The 21,054-nt window shown below is 41.1% G+C and overlaps 1 protein-coding gene across 1 annotated transcript in view; it reads left to right on the top strand.

The window, feature by feature from the left end:
* Positions 1–21,054, top strand: part of RYR3 (ryanodine receptor 3) — a 552,083-nt gene that overhangs the window by 229,771 nt on the left and 301,258 nt on the right. Inside the window, exons 4-7 of the mRNA XM_036843923.1 lie at positions 9,411–9,485; positions 11,788–11,866; positions 17,815–17,927; positions 18,846–18,945. Coding sequence (XP_036699818.1) covers positions 9,411–9,485; positions 11,788–11,866; positions 17,815–17,927; positions 18,846–18,945 — 367 coding nt within the window. The remainder of the gene's footprint in view (positions 1–9,410; positions 9,486–11,787; positions 11,867–17,814; positions 17,928–18,845; positions 18,946–21,054) is intronic.

Genomic DNA, 21,054 nt, shown 5'->3' on the forward strand with positions numbered 1-21,054 from the left:
GCATGTGTCCACCATTCTCAAAGAGCCGAGACCTTTATTTTTAAAGACTTGAAAGGCAGGAGATTCCACAGTTGCCTTTAGTCGTGCATTCAGGGCTCAAATCTGCACCATCCGCAGGCTCTTCCTTCTCATGACTTGAAGTGCTCACAGGAAATAATGAACTTGGGGGCATAACAACAGTTCCTCTGCGATCCCTGAGTCATCTGAGCCATCTCTCTGATTTTCCTCACCCCTTCGGCCACATCTGTGCAAAAGAGAAGCCGTGTAGGCACTTTCCTGGAAGAAAATTCCTCCTTGCTGTGCAGGTTCTTGTTACAGATAAGGCTCATGACCCAGAGCTTACATTTTCTCACATAAGATAAGATAAGGATCTGGCCTTTCATCCTTTTGTCCTGAACTACTTCCATGTAGCTATGAAATTAATGAGTTGAACAAAAATGAGATTGCCAAAATCTTCTCACCCAGGAAGAAGAATTCTAGGTGCTTCCAGGAGGTTGGGTTGGCTGAATTCAATGAATGATAAGTTATGGAAATGGTAAATTTGGCATTCAGTGCTAGATGGTCGGCCGATGGATTGTTTGGGTTTTGCCTGTGTTTTCTCTATTTAAGAAGTGAAAGAAAGAAAAGAGACTAGCCTGCCTTTGTGCACAGCTTTTTGAGCATTCTGTTCGTGGGCCCTGGGATATGCAGTGATGGTGAGCGAGCAGTACTGAGGTCATGGGAGGTCGGGCTCCTTGGAGTCACGGTCACCCTGCTGACCTTGCTGGGAGGTCAAGTTCTGCCATAGGCCCTCTGCGGACCAGCTTTAGCCTTTTCTCTTTGGGGTTGTACTGTGCCTGCAGCTTGTGAATCGTGGGTCTGTCTTGTCAGTAGGGCAACTGGGGAGACTCTCGTGATCACTGAACGTGGGGAAGTGGGCTGTCAGACGCTGCACTTCCTCCTCTTTTCTGAACTTCATTAAAATTCTATTGCATGATTTCAGTTTTTAACAGTATCCCAAGAGGCCCATGAAGGATGCCAAGCATGTGGCCTCCTTTCGCGTGTGTTTACCTTAAGGGTCTGCACTGTTGTGGTCGAGTTGGCCCAGACTCACTTGAAGTGTTTCCTATAGGGGAAACCTCATTAGGGGACTCCATCCTGATTCTGTTGCTTTCTGTATAGCCAATGGCTCAGAAATCTTTGACTAAGAGTTTTAGATCCATATTAATCATCCTTTTATAAGTGAAAAATCAAGGTGTCAAATTGTAAGAATGATACCTTAGACTTCTTATAGTGTCATTATATCCCAAAGTGGGGAACCAAAAGCTGGACTTGGCAATTACCTAGCTGAAGAGTAGGGTATCTGATCCAGAAAAGGTGGTGAAGAAAAGAGTTTAGTGTCCTGTATTGGGTTTTTCAGGATTTCACACATAGTGAGGGAGTTAGGATGGCTAGAAAGTGCTTATGGAATTGCTATTGTCATATTCCCTGATCTGACTCCAAATCGCTAGTCATACTAATCTGTACATGTGCCTTCCCACCCCTGGACTTTGTAAATTCCAGTATACTACTTTAACTGTCATTAAAGAGGGAAAATTGTCTCTGTTCCCAGGAATTTCCAATCCAAGACCTGTTTGGAAAGTGCCCCAACAGTTCCTTTGGTGCCATTTGAGCTGGGGAGTCCCATCTGTCCCACTGATTATGCAGTTCTATCTGTCAACCCCTCCTAGAACAGTGGGGTGCTTGAGTGGGGTCTTGGGAATTTGGCCAGAAGGGTGTGATGGCTTGTAGCAGTTGGGGAAGGTAGACCTGGAATCTGATGGCTGGTGGGGGCAGCCTTGGAAAGCATGGAGTAGTGTAGAAACCATGTCCCTAGGGACAAGGGTGGGATCCAAGGTGAAGGATCCACTAAGGGCTGTCAGAAGAGCCAAGATGTTTGAGATCCAAGTGAGAGTGACTCCCTGGGCAAGAGATTTTCCCTATGGAGTCTGGGGTAGGCCTGAGGGAACTCAGGGGAGGACAGAGGTGTCTTGGATAAAGACTGCCTCTCTGGGCTTTCTATCCAACACCAGGGTAGGGCTAGACTCTGGAGTCAGTGCCTAACTGCAAGCATGCTAGGTATGCCTTGCCAGCCACCTTTCAGACAGGTGAAGCCATTTACAGAGGATTCTGGCAGATAAATCACACCTCGAGCAACTGAAGTTTTAACGAAGAGACAGAACACTTTTGTAGCCCTCCATTGTTTTAAACACATGCAGCACGGTGTTGCGTCCCATGCACATGGACGGTTTACTGAAATGATCACGTGGTAGTAGTGCTAAAGAAAAATTTGGAAAAGGAAAGTCCAGTCGTTCTGCAACCACCCAAATGGCTATTTCATTTTTATAGGTTTCCTTATCATTCTTGCACATATATATATATATATATATATATATATATATATAAATAAATAAATAAATAAATAATAGTAGAAGGCATTTTGCATTCTGCCTTTTTCACAGTGGTCTATCATAACCATTTTCTGTGTTTCCAGTAGCCTCTGTAAATTGTCTCCTTTAATGGTTGCAGGGTAGAACATCCTGAAGAAGCCCCATGTTTTACTAGACAGTATTTTTCTTTTGGATAGTCAAGTCCTTTCCGGGTTTTTTGTTTGCCCCATTATGATGCTCTTTTCACAACAGTGTGCAAACCGTTTTGCTTTTTTTGAATTACTCCCAGAAGTAGGCTTACTACAGCAAAGGTTATTGACTTCTTTATGGCTCTTTTTATATACTACCATCTTGCTTTTCAAAAGAGTTGTATTCAGTGCCACCTTACAGGGTAGCACCAGCTAAATTGCAACTCTGATGGCATTAAGGCTTTTTCCCCATTTTTGAAAATTTAGTTGATGAAAAATGATACATCGAAGTTGCTTTGTCATTCCTTTCATTACTAGGAGAGATAAAATCTCTGCCATATGTTTTAATTTTATTCCTGATATGAATCATTTATTCATATCCTTTGCCCATTTCTTTATTTGATGATTTTTTCTTACATTTCAATGAGATGTTAATCCTTTTGTCAAAGTGATACAAAGAATTTCTGTAGTCTATTAAATGTCGATGTTTCCATTGTTCTGAAGTTTAGTAATCTTGGTAAAATCCTGTCTTTTTATTTCCTTTGAATTTATCTGTTGCTTCAGAGGATAGATAAGTATTAGCTCTGTAAAAGAATGTGAACTATTTATTACATGCTAGTCGTCTTAGAGTTTAATTTTAAAATAAATTATTTAACTCTGTTACGCATCCGTAATCTATCTTTTATATTTCCTGTGGATCTTAAGGAATACTTTTCTGTTTTGCTCTCCACGTATCAAAGAGACATTTGCTTAATAATCCTGCCTTCCCTGCATTGTACTAAAAATCTGCTTTATCATGTGCTGCATTTCAGATCTGTTTATGGGCTGTCTGTATTGTGCTACGTTCTTCTTTTGAACCATTACCAGAATGAATGAATGAATTTTGCTTCGTAACATTTTCTAAAACTTGGTTCCTTTTCAGAATAAATTTCTTAATGTTTTATGTTTGCAGATTAACTTTATAGTGATTTTGTTGAATTCCTAAATACCCTACTGGAATTTTCATTAAAAGTACATTAAATCTGTAAGTTAAATTTAGGAGAATAAGCATTAACAAATACTAGTATTTTCATTCTGTAACAAAGTACACATTTCCATTTCACCAAATCAAATTTTGTTTTATAGAGCAAAAGTTTGCGGTTTCATTTTGAAGGTTTAGCTCAACATTTAGGTAAATTCCTAAAATTTTTAATATCTTGTAGCAATTATGAATAGAAACTTTCATTATGTTTTCTAACTGAAAATACTAGGTTACTTGCTTTTGCTTCTCCTATTAGATGTTACTGTTTTTTTACTTGTATGGCATCATTGTTATTTAGTTGTCGGTTGTGTCAAAGGAAACCTCCTGGGCGATGTAAAGGGTCTCCAGCGTGTTGGAGGCAACATTGCTCTGTGACCTTCTAGCAAGGCTCCTTTCTTTCTTTGATAGCCTGAAAGAGTGGAAGGGAGGGGAGTGGGGGAGGAAAAGAAAATGAAAATACACACATCCACACCCAGGAAGTGATGTCGTGCCCTGCAAGCCCTCCAGGAAGCTAGCCCCCCAAGCTTTCGCAGCTTATGTTAGATCCACAAGGAGTCTTTCCAGATCCTGGGACCCCCAAAGTGGAATCTGGGGTTCCAGATTATAAAAGAAGGTGGCTTAGAGATCTGACAGTCTTGAAACATTTATGTTTGGCTGGAGAGAAGCAGAGTTCCCCTCTCCTTTGTTGCCATATCGGGATTATCTTACTGGGTGACAGTGTCCTCTGGGAACCTCCTAAAGAAATGTCAGTGACAGAATCATTTTTGAAATTACAGATGAGATGATTGAATTAATGATCTAGTGGAACATTTTTCCTCAGGACATGGCATCAGGGTGCTTTTGCTGGCTTCACCCCCTGCTGCACTCCCATCCCACGAGGTGGTACCATATATTCTCATTCTGCCAATGATGATAGCCAAGGTCACTCCCAGCAGAGGCAGGACTGCCATCCCAATAAAGTCTCACAGTCTTGAGGTCTGGATCCCGCTTGGGGACAGACCCGTGAAGTCTTCTATGTAGCATATCATCTCCTGGAATGTTATCTAGAATTAGCATCAAATAGTGAAAAGAGTTGGTAGAATTTGTCGTTAGACCCAAGTTGAAATCCAAGCTCGCTGCTTACAAGCTGACCATAGGAAAGCTTCTCTTTTTCCATTTGTATAAGGCAGACAAAAGGACTGTCTCATCCAATTATTATTCATTTGTTCAGGAAATATGAAGATGAAATATATAAACGAGTGCCTCCTGTTTGCCAGGCGCTGATAAAAGTGATGTTGATATGGCAGAGAACACACCAAAGACTCATAGAGCTTATGTCCTAGGGGGAGGGAGGGAGGGGAGATACATGTCAAAAACAATATATCAGCTAATAAATGCCATGAGAAATAATAAAGCAGAAAAAATGTGATCAAGTAAGGGGGATTGTTCTTTTAGAAGAGATGATCAGAGAAGACTTCTCTAATAAGATATCTGAACACAGAGATGAATAAGGATGGAAATGAGAATATTGAAGGAAGAGCATTCCAGGCAGAGGGAAGCATATGTGCAAAGGCCCTGCAGTAGGAGCTTGCTTGTCTGAAGAATAGAGGCAGGGCCGTGGGGCTGGCGCAGAGGGAATGGTGGAGACCCTCCTGCTGGCAGGTGATGAGGTCAGATAGGTGGAGGGACCTAGATCGAGTAGGGCAGGGATCACAACAGCAGGCCAAATCCAGCCTATGCTTGTTTATGTACAGCCCTCTAGGTAAAAAATGGCTTTTAATTTTTGAAAAAGTTGTTTAAAAAAGAAGACTACATGACATATGTGTCCTGCAAAGCCCCAGTTATTTACTGTCTGGTCTTTTATAGGGAAAATTTGCCAATTCCTGATGCAGGGCCTTAGAAGCCATGGTGAGGACGTCGTATTTCTAAGTGTGAAAGGAAACCATTGGGAGGGTTTTGAGCAAGAAAATTAATGTGAGGTGATTGGCAGTCTTAAACAGATGGCTCTGACTGCTGTGTTAGCTCAGACTATAAACGGGGCGAGTGCAGCAGGGAGCACAGTTCGGAGGTGTTATAGTCAGGGTGAGACAGGGCAATAGGTTGAACCAGACTGGTAGCAGCGGGACACTGAGTAGTTGGATAGAGAATACATTTTGAAGGTGGCACCGAAGGTGCTTTGGATGGACTGTGGAGTGTGAGAGGGAGGATGGAGTAAAGGGTGACTCCGAGATTTTTGGTCTACATCCTCTCCTTAGGTTGTCCTGGAAACTGAATGAGAGAATGATCTTTTCTGTCCTTAGGGTTTGATGCCTTCAGTTCTTTTACCATTTTGCAGCCAGGGTTACCTTCCTAAGGGACAGTTTTGATTGTGACATTCTCCACATAGCACAGGGAGATCAGCTCGGTGCTTTGTGACCACCTAGAGGGGTGGGATTGGGTGGGTGGAAGGGAGACGCAAGAGGGAGGGGATATAGGGATATATGTATATGTATAGCTGATTCACTTTGTTATATAGCAGAAACTAACACAACATTGTAAAGCAATTATACTCCAATAAAGATGTAAAAAAAAAAAGAAAAAGAAAACAAAACATTTACATGATTAAAAAAAAAAATCTCTACCAGTGTCCCATTAGCTGTGGAACGGTCAGGTGTGGCCCTCCATAATCTGACAGGCCTGTACCTGCGTCCTAACTCATTTCCAGCTGTTCCCTTTCATCAAACCCAACACTAACCAGTGAACTGTCCACCAGTCCCCACGTGTACTTTCATACTCCCACCTCCGGCGCTTTGCCTGTATGGGTTCCTCTTTTATTTATTTATTTTTTTAAATTATCCTTACACATCAACAGTCCTACTAGAATGTTACTGTCTATCTTTTTGATAAAGCAATTCCTTAACACCCTCCTTACCCTCCTGGTCTATTCCAATGCTGTTTGTCTTCACCTCTTTGAACAGGGATGTCATTTCTATTTGTAACATGGTTTTTTATACACAAGCCTTGTCTCCTGCCAGAATACAGAGAGGGAGACCATAGAGGATATGGTTAAATCCCTCGTCTTTGTTAAATCCCAGCTTTGCCCTTGGAACCTGTATGACTTTGAGCAAGTTACTTTACTTCTTGCAGCCTCAGTTGGTGCTTCCGTAAAATGGAGGTAATTCCATGGTTACTTCGCAGCACTAATTAAGAGATAGAATGAGATGATTCCCGTACAGCACTTAGTGTCCTTCTGTGCCTGCCATGTGGTTAGAGCTCATTTAATTCCAACTGTATCAATTCACCTTCATTAAGGAGCTGAGAAAGTATCTTTCTATCCTATTCTTCCTGGTGCTGTGTACCCCGGTTTTGTACACAGTAGGCAAATGAATATATTGTAAAAAGTACAGTGAAATGAGTCAGGTTTTGGAATTAACTCTGAGTTCAGTTCCCACCACCATCACCACCACATCCAGCTGTGTGACTTGTGGCAAGATCCTTTCCTCTCTGAGTTTCAAACTACTCACGTTCCAAGTGGATGAAATGATTCCTACCTTGAAAAGTTAGGAGGATGAACTATGATGAATGTAAAGCACCTGAGGCATGGTGTGTGCCAGTGATAGCTCTCACCAGGATGACGATTATCAAAGCTTCTGCAGAAAAAGCTCCTTTACCTTTCTGACACGGAAGCTTGATCATTCCTTAAAGCGCAGTGGTCCTCAAAATGTGGTTTCCGGACCAGCAGCATAATCAATGTCATTTTCCCTGGAACTTATTAGAAATGCAAGTTCTCAGGTTCCACCCCGAGCCTAGTAAAGCAGACACTGTGGAGTGGGGTCCAGCAGCCTGTGTATTAACAAGCTGATGTGCACAAGCATCTGAGATCTTAGTGGAGGGAGGAGTTGGCATGTGTCGTTCCCTTCAATCCCAGTGGGGTAGTTAAGTCACTCTGCTTTTCTGTTGGCATCATAATTGAGGACATGAGGGCCAGGAGATGTTTCCAGCATTGCCAGAGAAGGATAACACAGGCTCCTTAGTGCCACTTTGGGGGTCAGCAACTCCTGACTCTTTACCTACGATTACTCACAGAGTTGACAGGAACAAAGAAGAATTGGAGGAAGATGTGACCCATGGTTAACAATGGGAAGTATAGTTTAGTGAGTAGTTCAGTTTGAGGCACAGGACTAGTCTGGGAGCATAAACCCACAACATAAGCCATCGTGAGCTATTAATTAACTCGTAATATTACAACTGTCAATGAGCCTGACAAGATAATGAAAATTCTTTAGTGTGACTGATTTTAATGTACACTGTTGACACATTCGTAAATACAGCAACTAAAGTTAGTTCAGATGGTTTCAAGAAATTCAGAAATATTGTGAAGAACATTTAATCCTTCCATAGTATTAAGGTCTAGAGAGCATTTAAATATCTCTATAGCTGTGGGGAAAAAAAGCACAGCCACATTTATATATAGTTACTGGCTTTTTTTTTTTAACATGATACCACATTTATCTTTTTCCTTTTCTTTAGGCTCCTTGTATGACATGAAAAATCATCTCTTTGACAGGGTGATTCTGTTAATCCAAATAGAGTTGAGAAATAGAATTACTTCAGGCCTTACCATCTAGACCTCTGCCTTCTCTCCACCACCAGCTTTCCCCTTCATCACCCGTGGCCCTGATGAGGGGTGGACACAGGAGGGGAGCAGCCCCTCGAACCAGCCCTTGGGCTTGCTGCTATGTAGCTCTAATACATGATGCATAAGAGGTGCCCTTGGCATATGGAAGGAAAATGTTAGAACTTCTGTTTATGATTCATTTTAATCTCAGGCTTTGAACTCTCTTTTTGTCCATATTTGGGGATGGTGGTCTATGCGCAAATATTTCTTCCTAAAAGGGGTGTGTGATCAAAAAAATGTGACTTGTCTCTGAGGGCAGGTTAACATGACAGGGAGAGATTTGGGTAAAAGGTTGAAAATGTTGATGCCAAAACATTCTAGAATTTTCTGTAGATTTCAGTTTTCCATGTTTCCTTTTCACCTATAACTGGATACATAATAGCCTTGTCTCCTATCGTGTGCTATTCAGTTCAGATCATGGGGTGCCCATCGGATAAGGGGAAAAGTAAGAAGCAGACACCGGCGGCTTTATGTTGGGCTGTCTCTTCCTCTTGGGCCTCTCCCGCTGCTTGGGCTGCCACTGCGTGAACAGCCAGAGTGGAGCTGCCTGGTGGGGCACAGAAAGGGCACCTAGATGGACCCTTAACGAGGGGATCTATTCTCGCATCACTGGTTGCCCTTTTAAAGCCCTGGATTTCAGAGCCGTCTCTCGGTGGTGCAGTGTGGGTAAATAGGACCCATTTAAGTGAGTGGGCAGGAGGCAAAAGTGCCTTGAAGAGAAAAGACCACAAGGCACAGACTGTGACCATCCATATGCCTGCCCCCAAGCTGCCTTTTTGTCGCTAGGCTGTAGTTACATCACATTTGTTTCTCTCTCTCACTCTGAACGCTTCTGAGAAGTTTCAAAGGAAGGTAAGCAGTACCTATCTAATTTACGTGCTTCTCTGGTAGAACGGCTCTGGGTTTCCGCTGATCCTGGGCAGGGGCCGTTTTCAAGAAGAGGCCCCACCCACGCTCTCCCAGGGATGTTGCATGGCCGTGGTCACCAGTCTCCCCCCCGCCTGTAGGCTGGCCACTCGCTTCTAGAATGAATTCCTTGGGAGCTTCGCGATTGGTCTTTTCTTTGTAGTCTGTCTTCCAAGACTTCTTGTGCTGCTTTGCCGTCAGAGAGGCCGTGCCTGGCTGGTGCTGACACTTCTCGCCCTCCTTCCCCACAGGCTGCACAAGGGGGTGGCCACAGGACCCTGCTGTATGGCCACGCGATTCTCCTGCGGCACTCCTTCAGCAGAATGGTAAGCATCTCTGGATCCGCTTTCACCATTCAAGGAGGAGGGGAAAGATGAGGAGGGGAGAAAGGGCAGGAAACCAGCAAGTGTCTAGATCAGGTTAAGTAATCAGCGGGAATCATTTGAAATGGAAATAACTATAGCACATTACTGTCTTAGCGTTTCCTTCCTGGAACTTACCTCACTTAGCACTTACATATTTGTGTTTGTTTAATGCCTGACCACCTTCCTCCCCACTCCAGAGAAGGACCGTGTCTTTTTTAAAATTTATTTAACTAAACCTAACTCGACCGAGTGCAGTGCCTGGATATACTAGATGCTCAGTAAATATCTGTTGAATGGATGATCAAATAAACCGTGGAATAACTGATGACTTGCGCATACGACGTATACGAGCTTACCAGCGTAGGAGAAAAAACAATCAAATGGATTTTTTGTGAAATTTCTCCTCTTTTACTAGCTAAAGGAAATAGGATGGTATCTGGTGCCTTCAGTCCTGGAAGAATTTGAAGGTATTATGTTAATCCAGAGGTGGGAGGCAGACAAGGAGCAAAGCAGTCATGGGAAGCAGGTCAGGCTTTGATCTATTCAGGGATCTAGAACCAGAATTAACCGAAATGGCGATTACTCACTATAACTTGAAAATTTTTTCAAGTTTTAAATATAATTTGTAAAAAACAGATACCGCAGTTCTTTTGCAGGGAGTGTTAAGAGGAATATCATGATCTCAATCAAGTATAATACGTGCCAACTCTAATAACCTTTGCCCCCAGTTCCTACATGTATCATTCTCCCTTGCTATCGGTATAAGGAAGATTTCTTTCTCTAGCCCTAATGGAAAACTGTTACATTAATTCAAGACTTTATTTTCACACATTTTACACCTGCAGCAGCTGCAAAGTTTGTCTCAAAGCTTGAACTATCAAATTGGCAGCGAGAGCAGCAGCTGCCTCTTAAATAATTTATTTATTGCAGCATTTTTTTTTTTTCCTGAGCACTGGTAAGAAGTTGACCTTTTCAGCCTGAACATTCGTCTGTGATAATCCCTCATGGCAAAGGACAAAGAACAAAAAATGACCAAATCGAAGGTTATCTGAACAGGAGATGGGGACAGAGAGTGGGGAAACTTTTGCACCCTGGCACTCTCTAGAATTGAGAGGTGATCATTTATCTTTAAGAATCTGGTGCTTATCCATAGGGTAAATAAAACACTAATACCTCTCTTTTTCTACCTAAATAGAATAAACAGAAGCTCAAATAGCACACTTCTGGCTTTGAAAACTCAGGCTAGCCGTTGTGCTAGAGAGAGGAAGGTTTACATTATTCATCCTTAGGTTGGTTGCCCCTCACTCCCAAGAAATCCCACTCACAGTTAACATGAATTTTATCCTGGCCAGTTCCTTTTAGGAGCAGCATTGAGCATGAAGCCTATGAAGATGACTGTATAATACAATGATTCTCCATTTTCCTGTTGCAGTAAACTACAAGTATAACTCATCAAGTTTGTGCCAAGTGCATATCTGCCTCCCCGTCTAATTCTGAGACCACCCACTGTGCCTGTCAATAAAAGGAGGCAGGGAACAGGCTGTGTACTTTTTTCCTTTATTAAGTTATTTTTTAAAATAATTTTTAACTTTTACATGCACATGTATTTTTATCATCAGAAAAAAAAAACCATAGGTATTATTTGAGAAGTTCTAAAGCTCATAGAAAATTTGAAAAAACAGTAAATAAATAGAAATGGGGGCGTCATTACGGTCGTTCCCACTGTCCAAAGACAACTTGTTATCAATTTGGTGTAATTCCCTTTAGCCTGGCTGCTAGGCGTTTAAGTTTTGCATACGTGGCAACTATATAAGTACACTATTTTGTGTATATTCCATATTGTTACACACTCTTGAAAAATATGCTTCATGGTAACATAATAGTCCATAAAATAAAGTACCAGAGTGTATCAACCTTTCCATTATTGTTGGCCATTTATGTTCTATTTATATTGTTCCCAGTTTAAAAGTTTCTCAGAGTATCTTTGAACAAAAGCATATTTCATATTTCAGACTTTTTCTATTTCAAACTTATTTCTCATAGTCCTATGAGTTAAATCACTGGGTCATCAGATAAGAACATCTTTGAGGTTTTAAATATTTTGCAAAAATATATCCCAGAAGCACTGTAGCAATGAACAAGATAAACAGGCCCTTTTCATAGTAGCTCAATGTTGAAATTGACAACTGGAAGCCAACTAGGGTGAGATGCCAAGATTTGACAGAAGAGTATGACTTTACTAGCATCTGCTCTTGTTCCACAGTATCTAACGTGTTTGACTACATCAAGATCCCAGACAGATAAACTTGCCTTTGATGTAGGTCTACGGGAACATGCCACAGGTAAGTCAACATGCCTAGGTCTGCTGCTCAGTGGGGTCTTGGGCTAAGGGCTTTTGAGAAGGGTACTGAATGCTACTCATTTGGGATTCCAAACCAAACTGGTCAATATCAACCTGGTCTGATAAAACTTTGGAGAATTAAAAAAAAAAAAAAAAAAGAATGTGTAATGAAAACATAGGAACTAAGAATGAGGGCAAATATAATGTTTTAACCACAGTCTGCCAGAGTCTCAAAGAAAAACAATTTTTAGGGTTAGGAACCGAAAGTAAGTAGAGAAGTTATTCCTGATAAAAACCAATGGTAATGAATAATCGCTAAAAAACAAAGATAGCGTAATAAGGGTTTACATAATGAAGTATAGTGTTGAGATCAGAAGAGTAGTTCTGGGACTTCCCTGGTGGTCCAGTTGTTAAGACCTCGACTTCCAGTGCAGGGGGTACAGTTTGATCCCTGGTTGGGGAGCTAAGATCCCATATGCCTCGCGGCCAAAAAACCAAAACATAAAACAGAAGCAATATGGTAACAAATTCGATAAAGACTTTAGAAATGGTCCACATTAAAAAAAAATCTTTAAAAAGAGTAGTCCCATCTTATTCTGCAGTGAACCAGCTATTTTTAAAGCAGTGTTTCCCAAATGTTAGTCAATGACATCCACCATCGCGGTGTTTGCCATTCCTGTACATCACTTTTATTATTATTTAATTTATATTTTTCTTTACATTTACTTACGTTTGTACTTATAATTTTATAATAAGACAAAACTAAAATCATTGGTATAAGTAGAAAACTGGTATTGCTTGCCTTAAAAATAAATATAGTGAAAAGAAAACCATGTCACTAAATAATTGAAGAGGTGTTGGCAAATATTAGAAAAGTGTTTATGATATACAAGCTCCAAAGTGAAAACTTCCTGATAGAATCAGGAGGCTTAAAAGTAATAAAAGAAATTTCTCACTATATGATTCAATGTTGTTTAATTGCCCTCCACCACCAGTGCTATATATCATATACCGTCATATAGTTTGGGGAACACTGGCTGTTTTTTTTTAGTTCAGTCGAAAATAATGACAGTCAAGTGATGGATCCTAAGAAAGGTGGTGACCAGGAAGATGCAGGTTCTCCCTGGACACCAGAAATGAAGAACAGAGGACTAAGATAATTGTAAACAAATATTTCTAGTTATAGTATCAAAGAAGGGGCTGACTTGCTGTGGGTTATTCCAAAGACCAGTGGAGCAATGGATAGAAGTTGAAAAGAGGCCCATTTCATCTCAATGAAGGAAACCATTTTGTAATATCTGCAAGTATCCAGCAGAGGAACAGCTGGCCTCGGGATGGAAGATGTTCCCTGTGGCTGGAAATATTCATGGGCAATCTATCTGCCAAGGGCATTACATACATAATATCTGCTCTATTTAGAGGTTGGGCTTATGGACCAATCAGGATTCTTGGTTGCAAACAGCAGAAACTAATTCCATTAACTCAAGCAGAATGAGAGTTTACTGGAAGGATATTGTGTAGACCTGCTCTGAAGCTGAGCCCCAGGCTTAGAAAATGGACAGAAACAAAGGCAAGGGGAGAGCAAACAGCCTAGGTCACACTGCAGGAAGAGTCTCACTTAAAGTCTCAGTCTTTAATATCATGACATTTTCCCCCAAATAGGAGGGGAGTTCCATTGTTGGGTAGTCAAACAAGGAAAAAAATCCATGTGGTTTTGCTAAAACTACGTCAGTTCATAAGGGGATGATCCAGATTGTCTGATTTTACAGATATCTAGAAAAAAAAGTCTAGAGTTTAACCCATGTGCATTTGCAGTTTCTGCATCATGCACGGTCACATCCAAGAATGCCTGACGAGAGCCCCTCCCTCTCCTCCTTTTTGTACAGAGCAGAAGAGTGAGCCTGCCTCTTCAGGGTTTTTTTTTTTCTTCCTGAAATCAGATTATATTTGAATTTGATCTGAGGTTGCTTTGTTTTCAGCTAAAGTGTTATTCTTAAAATATAATTCCCTCTAAGGTGTTGTCAACCTTTGCTGAAAATGACAAAATGAGTGAAGTGCCACACATTCTGAGTGTAAGTTGACCTCTAAATATAAACCAGCTGTCAGTCTTAGAGCACATAATCGGAAAAGTCATATACGGTCATTCTATTTATACCAGTAAAATGGCTTCAGACTTTTTGAGAATTGGGAGGAAAGTTGAGAAATAACCACTTTCTCGTCATGTGTTCAGGAAACCTATTTTTTTAAAAATTATTAGAGCCTCCAATAAAAATAGAGGGAAATAGCAGCAGAGAATATTACTCTTTCTAGCATTTTTTTTTCCTAAATTCCTAAAATCAGACTTGGTGTGAGTTCTGCTGACAGATTAGGGAAACACATGCACCAACCCAAGCTCAAGGTGGCTGATGAGAAGATGACTTTGGCGGAAGGACAGAGGGGAAAGTGTTGATCAGGTATTCATGAAAACCTAGAGCCTAAAATAATTTGTTTACCTCCCTCACCCCCAACCCATTTCATATTCTCCTTGAAGAAGGCCAGCTTGCTATTGGGGAGGAGGAGGGCACTCATGCAGCTCAGATACGGTTCAGTATGGCCTGGAGTGGGTCCTCTCTCTTCAGGAGGTGAGTCACTCAGGATCCAACAGAAAAGCATTGTTTTTTACCCAGGTCATTCTGTGAATGCACTTTTGGCTCAGAAACCTCTTCTGAGTTGAAAACAAGTAGTTGAGTTGAATCTCTAGGAGAATGTGAGTAGAAGTTTGGAAGCAGTTTCTTGAACATTTCTGGAAACTTTTCCCCCTGCACAGTGGATAATAAATGATTTGACTGACCTAACAGAACTGGTGACCATTTTGCCCTTGATTTTGCTTATTGGGTTCTTTCTTTTCTCCTTTTAAAAGTTTTTTGTTGTTGTTTTGGTATTAGACATAACTTTAGAATTAGTTTAGAATTGGAAAAAAATGAAAAAAAACAATCCCCACTAAATGTACTATTAGGTATTTTAGGACCTTCACCTGGCCCGTACACATCCTACTGATTTGGGGATTGGCCCTGTCCCTGGGCTCCAGACCACTACCCTGTTCCCAGGAGAGGACGAGAGAACAAGGATGGTCTTCTCCCGTGTGCCTCTTTAGGACCCCTTCATCCTGGTCCCCCTCAGTGGTCCAGAGCACATAATGGATATATACATGTCATTCCCCCCTTCAGATGTAGAGGCCAGCCTCTTCTGTTACGAAATTTTAAGTTTAATCAAAATGTAATCAAAATGATCATATTTATTTATCCAAAGTAAATCAGAGTAATACCCGTACATAGTTAGAAGATAGACATAGTACTCCCATGCTTATTGGAAATATCCATCTCCTGCCCCACCCCTCCCTGTTCTGGATTCCTACGTCTCTGGGGCGTCCACTTTCAACTCCTCTAGTATGCTCCCCACTTGTGTGTGAGTCATACAGTTTACTGCTATTTAGTTATTCTTTCCAATTAGGTATGATCTATTGATGTCCTAAATGAACAATAAAAATTTAGCTCTTAGTCCCCACTCTTCCCTGTCTTCTTTCCACCCTCCCAATATATTTGCATCCATTTTTTATATAACTACCAAAGTCAATATTAACTACTTACATTGGCATAACTGTAACTTTTATTTGCAAGTGAGACTCATGATATACTATGGTCAGTTCACTTTACTGTATTGCTTTTGAGTTTTCCAGTACTTAATAATTGCCTTGTTTGTTGCTTTACTTTCCGTGACCCAGTCATTCATTTCTAAACTGTCCCATAGAACAGAAACTCTCCCCGGATTACATTCAGTCCCAAGAGCTGTTCTGTCAGTTTCATCTTCTTAGAAACATCCACTGTCATCCGGGAAATTCCCGTTTTCTCCCTCCAAGATTCTGTATTTCCTGGATCTCATGTTTTTCTCCCTTATTGGTTTATCGCATCGTTTTGGGGGACTCCACTTCCAGTAGCCTTTACGGAAAAGATCCATGGGAGAAAAATTGTTGTCTGAAAGTTTCTTGATTCCAGCTTTACAAGTAATTCATAAGAGTATTCTACATTGGAAATATTTTTTTCTCAGCATCCTGGAGGTTTTCTTCTAGCTTTTGGTCTGGCTGTGAGACGTTTACATTCTGATTCCTGATCTTTTGTGTGTGACCTGTTTATATATTCTGAGAGCTGCTTGGATCTTCTCTTTTGCCCTGATGTCTGCAGTTCCCCAGTGCTATGTCTTGTCCTGGATCCTTCTTGTTCTTAGTGTTACAGGAGTGGACCCTGGTGTGTGTGTCCATTCTCCACTGTGCTAGGGACTCTGCAGGCCTCTTCAATCTGAAAATGTTTGTCTTTCAGCCTTGGGAAAATTTTAATATTATCTCTTTGTTAATTTCCTCCCTTTGTTTTCTCTGTTCTTGCTTTCTGGAACTCCTCTAGACTGGTTTTCTAATTTTCTTTTCAGTCTTGTTTCTAATCTGTTTTTCTTCATTCTTCATTTTGGGAGAATTTTTCAACTTTATCCTATAACCTTCCTGTTTCTATCTCTCTTTTTCAGGATCAAAGAATTTTCTTTCTCTTTGAAGGGATCCTTCATGGATACTCTCATAGCTGCTTCATGAATGTTACTTTTTCTTATCTCTCTGAGATGATTAATTCTGAGATTTGCGTAAAGTTATCTTTAGCTGTCTGTAATCTTCGTTTTTTTCCCTTTACCCACTTTTTGGTTTGTTCCCGTCATTCACGTTAGAGACTTTCCTCACATGTCAGGTCATCCTTGGTCCCCGCTGATGTTTAGATCAAGGCGGTAAAAAGCGACAGGAAGCCCTGACTGTGTGAGTGGCTTGCCATCTCTTAAGCCTCGCTTTGGGGTAATCTAGCAGGGACCTAGGCATTGCACTGCAGATGCCCAAACAGGTATCTTTTATGTTGGGTAGTTTGGTTTCCCTAAAGAGTAATCTTCATTTGGGTGGGGGGAGGTTCAGTATCGCAGCTGGCATTCTGGAAGCTGAGGAATGGAGGTAAAGGAAGAAGAGCTGGGGTTTTACTAATCAGGGCAAAGAATTCTAATTAGTCTCCATTTTCAGCAATACTCTTTACTTCCGTGTCTGACAGTACCTGATCCATGGAAGTCATTCCATGGATTTAACGTCTATTCTTCTGTACAGTGGAGGGGGAAGAGTCACCTGGCACGCAGGATAAAGAAAGGGATGCAAAAGATTAAATGTTCGCTTAAAACCTTCAGCCAGTCCTCCTGTTTTCAACCCCATCTTCTATGGTTGCCTTCACAGGGAACTGTTACCTCCAATTCCAGAGAGTTTCTGGAGAATATGTAGCAGGAATGGCCTTATTTCTAGAGATCAACTTCTCATCCATTTTCTTACCCAAAGACTGGAGTTGTAGCTTTCTCTTGGCTAAAAGCATCTATCTACATTCCTTTTTCCAAAATGTCAGTTTTTCTTCTTTGCTATTAACTTCTCACCTGCTGTCTTAGTCCTCGTAGATTTAGGCCTTCTGAAAAACCTCTGATTTTTTTTTTTTTTTAGTGGAATTACTGATGATTTAGTAGAATTTCATGGGGAAGGGGTGGGGCAAAGATAAAAGTCTGTAAGTGGTCAGTAGACCAATGAAGTCATTTCTTAAAGATGTGTAGGTGCTTGTGAAAAAAAAGAATTTTTCCATATGTATTAAAAATACTCAAAGGCTTCTATAGCTTCTGACCTCCAATACTCTTTTGCAAATACTTTCTGTCTCTAGAGAAAATGAAAATGATAAACACACTCAAGAGCAGACATGGGGGTAACTGGAATGCTTATAGATAAATAGAAATTGGAGTGTGTGTGAGTGCGTGCATGCGTGTTTCAGGGATTCTCATCAGGAGGAAGGAGAATGAGGGACAGAATTAGGGACACTGGCTTCCAAGAAGCAGTCACTAACTCAAGGAGCCTTTGTGTAGGAGAAGCCTGTTGGTGGACCATACATCCCGCTTCCAAGCAGAGGTCTGAGGGAGAAAAGGTTCGAATTGGTGATGACCTCATCCTTGTCAGCCTATCCTCTGAAAGATACCTTGTAAGTACCTCCTAACACAAGCACCTTTCATTTCCGGAGTAGTTTCTTTTAGAAATAGATGGCCAGGGAGAAGAGAACCACATTAGATTGGGCAGGATAAGATACCTTTACACAGTATACTTGAGAGGTGATTAAATTCTCTCTCCTGCCAGATTATCATGGGGCCTGGAATGTAACAGTTATTTTTTTAGATTAAAGTACTGTTCTCAGCAAACTCTGCTTAAATGCCCCCAGGCTCTTCCTAAGAAAGCCAGCTATTAACACATTAGTTACCATTACTCTCAGTTTATCACATTGTTTAGCTCTTGTCCAATGAGGAACAAGCCAGAAAGTGTTGGATATAAAAGCATAAACTTATGTTGGAGGGAGAAAGAGAATTGCACATGTTTCAGTGTGTGGGATGTCACAGTGGTTAGAAGAGGCAAGTGAGATTTTGCACCTGGGGATGGTACTAGGCAAGCATTGTTGAAGTCAAGCCCTTAGGGGGTGGAGGTGGGGCAATACCTTGCAGATCAGAGAAACGTCAGAGATAAGTTTTTAAGCTTCTCAGCGCCAATCCTGCCAGCAGATTTTACTTTGCCTAGACCAAAGGCTGGAGTAATTTTTCCCACTTGTGAGTTCCCTTCTCCTACCAAGAGTAGACATTTTATAACTTCCTGTTGAATCAGGGATCCAGCTGAGGGGATGAAGTCAACTCTTGTCTGCCACCTCTGTAGCTGAATACTTCCTCTTCCCTGAATAAAGTGTCCCACTTTGAAGCTGCTTCTAGATTGGGTGGAACAATCTCCCACAGGCTACGTAGAAGAAGCCCGATGACAGTAAGGCTGTTTAATTCAATCCTTGAAATTCTAGGTGAGCTGCTTCTCTCAGGACTGGCCTGGTGATTTAAAGGGTGTCTCATTTCTGTTTCTGCTGCAGCATCTCTCAATATCAAATGGCAGCATACAAGTGGATGCCTCCTTTATGCAAACACTCTGGAATGTACATCCTACGTGCTCAGGAAGTAGCATCGAAGAAGGTGTGCTTCTTTGTGTGCATTCAGCCCTCAGCCTGCCTGTTTGTCTTGTGCTACGTATATTGGCATTTTCTGCGACTTCCCAGCTCCCGCCTGAATGTCTCGGTACACAGCGTGATTCAGGTTCACCTGAATTCCTTTCTCTGATGTTAGTGTGGATTATCTTCTGTCCTGATTTCTGATTACATGAGCACTCCTGACATGATTTTTCAATCCTTTCGAGTTCACTATTGTTTTGGCACTATGTGTATTCAGGACCTTGGAGACGTACCTTCCCTCTCCCGCTGACTTTTCATTTTTATTTATGGTTATAAGTATACAGACCTTAGCAGGTTCAGTTTTAGAAGACATTATTTGCCAAGAAGGTGACTTTTTAAAATATTTCTCCCCAGTGCATCTCTCCATACAGGTGGGAGAAGGACTTTATAATAAAAGGATATTTGGCCATTTGTTTTTACTTGTATTTATGGAAGGCCATTTAAAAACAACAAATGGTATTTTCTCCGTATTTTCTTGTTCTCTTAGAAGTAAGATCATTAAAGTTTGTTCAACATATCCTATTTCTTGGAGCCAGGCAAAGTCAATACACCTTTCAAGTTGTATAATAAATACACTGGCCTTACCTTACTCATGGGTAATATCAAAGCTGAGCACAATAATCAAATGTCAATGACCTAAGGGTTATCACATCACATTCTAGCACTTTATAGCAAGATCAGGATTTTTAAAAATACTCGTATCACAGGCTTTAACCCTGTTTTAAATCTTGAGCCTGGTAGTTTCAAACTTGGAATGCCTCTCTGTTTCATGATGTTGGAAAATAGAGGGAAAACTGAGAGTTGTCAAGGTGATACCCCAGTTTCAGGAGGCACGGTAGCTAAATTGAATAATCAGGAAACAACAAATTTGTAACTCTTTTGGCAACCGATGGAAGACCTTTCAAAAGCAGGATATGTGTTTAGCTCTCTTCCTTCACACCAGAATTCACCCACCGCTCTAAATCTATTGTCAATCATTCCCTTTCTATCAGGAATCAAGGAACTGGGTTAAAAAACCTTCCCCAAGGAAGTTTTGACTGAATCTTCTCCATGTTAATTTATTCATTTCCGCTATAGGAATAAAATTATTGCCCAGTCCCAAAAGAGGGCTTGTGGAGATTAATTAATTGCAAATCACTTCGCAACAATGCTTTTAGAAGTATTGAGTGCCCTTGTGATAGAGCCTGGGTAGCTGATCACTTGAGTCATCCGACTGCAAAATGCTCTCTCAGCATCCACTGATGAGATACCCACTTCAGCCCTTGAGGGAGTGAGCGATCTTCCTTATGACCCTTCTTTCCTGATTATTGCCCTGGTGTGTTTCAACTAAGAAATGCTGTGATGCCCCAGCATTTGGCAGTTTCCTCTGTGGAGTAGGATATTGATTGGAGGAGCCTGAGGACTGTAAATGGTGGGCTCCAAGGGGAGCATGGCCTCACCATCATGAGGCGATGGAGAGTTTAATCGAGTAGCCTTGACATACATACACTACCAAATGTAAAACAGATAGCTAGTGGGAAGCAGCTGCATAGCACAGGGAGATCAGCTCGGTGCTTTGTGTCCTCCTAGAGGGGTGGGATAGGGAGGGAGACGCAAGAGGGAGGGCATAGGGATATATGTATACATATAGCTGATTCACTTTTTTATACAGCAGAAACTAACACACCATTGTAAAGCAATTATACTCCAATAAAGATGTTAAAAAAAAATGTGATCATGGAAGGGGTTAATTTTCTAAACAAATTGGCTGTTAACAATTCCCCTACAGTGTATCGTGAATTATTTGAATGCAAAAAAGTATGCAGTTGCAAATATTAGTACAGTAAGAGAGAGGAAAATGATAAAATGACTTCTGAATATTTGAGGGAAGTTCAAAAAGAACTTGCCTTGCCTGGATGGAGAAAAATGAACCAGGGAATATCAGACTGTCCCTGTATTAGATGCATTGATAACACCCTTTTCTACTCTGGCATGACTTTTCCTTCTTGCCGTTTTGATCCAACACCCCAAATAGTTCGACAGCCCCTAAAGTGATCTAATTATGTGATTTTCTCAAAATCCTGATACAGACATT

This window comes from Balaenoptera musculus, chromosome 2, assembly GCF_009873245.2.
Source record: "Balaenoptera musculus isolate JJ_BM4_2016_0621 chromosome 2, mBalMus1.pri.v3, whole genome shotgun sequence".
In the NCBI taxonomy this organism is placed as follows: Eukaryota; Metazoa; Chordata; class Mammalia; order Artiodactyla; family Balaenopteridae; genus Balaenoptera; species Balaenoptera musculus.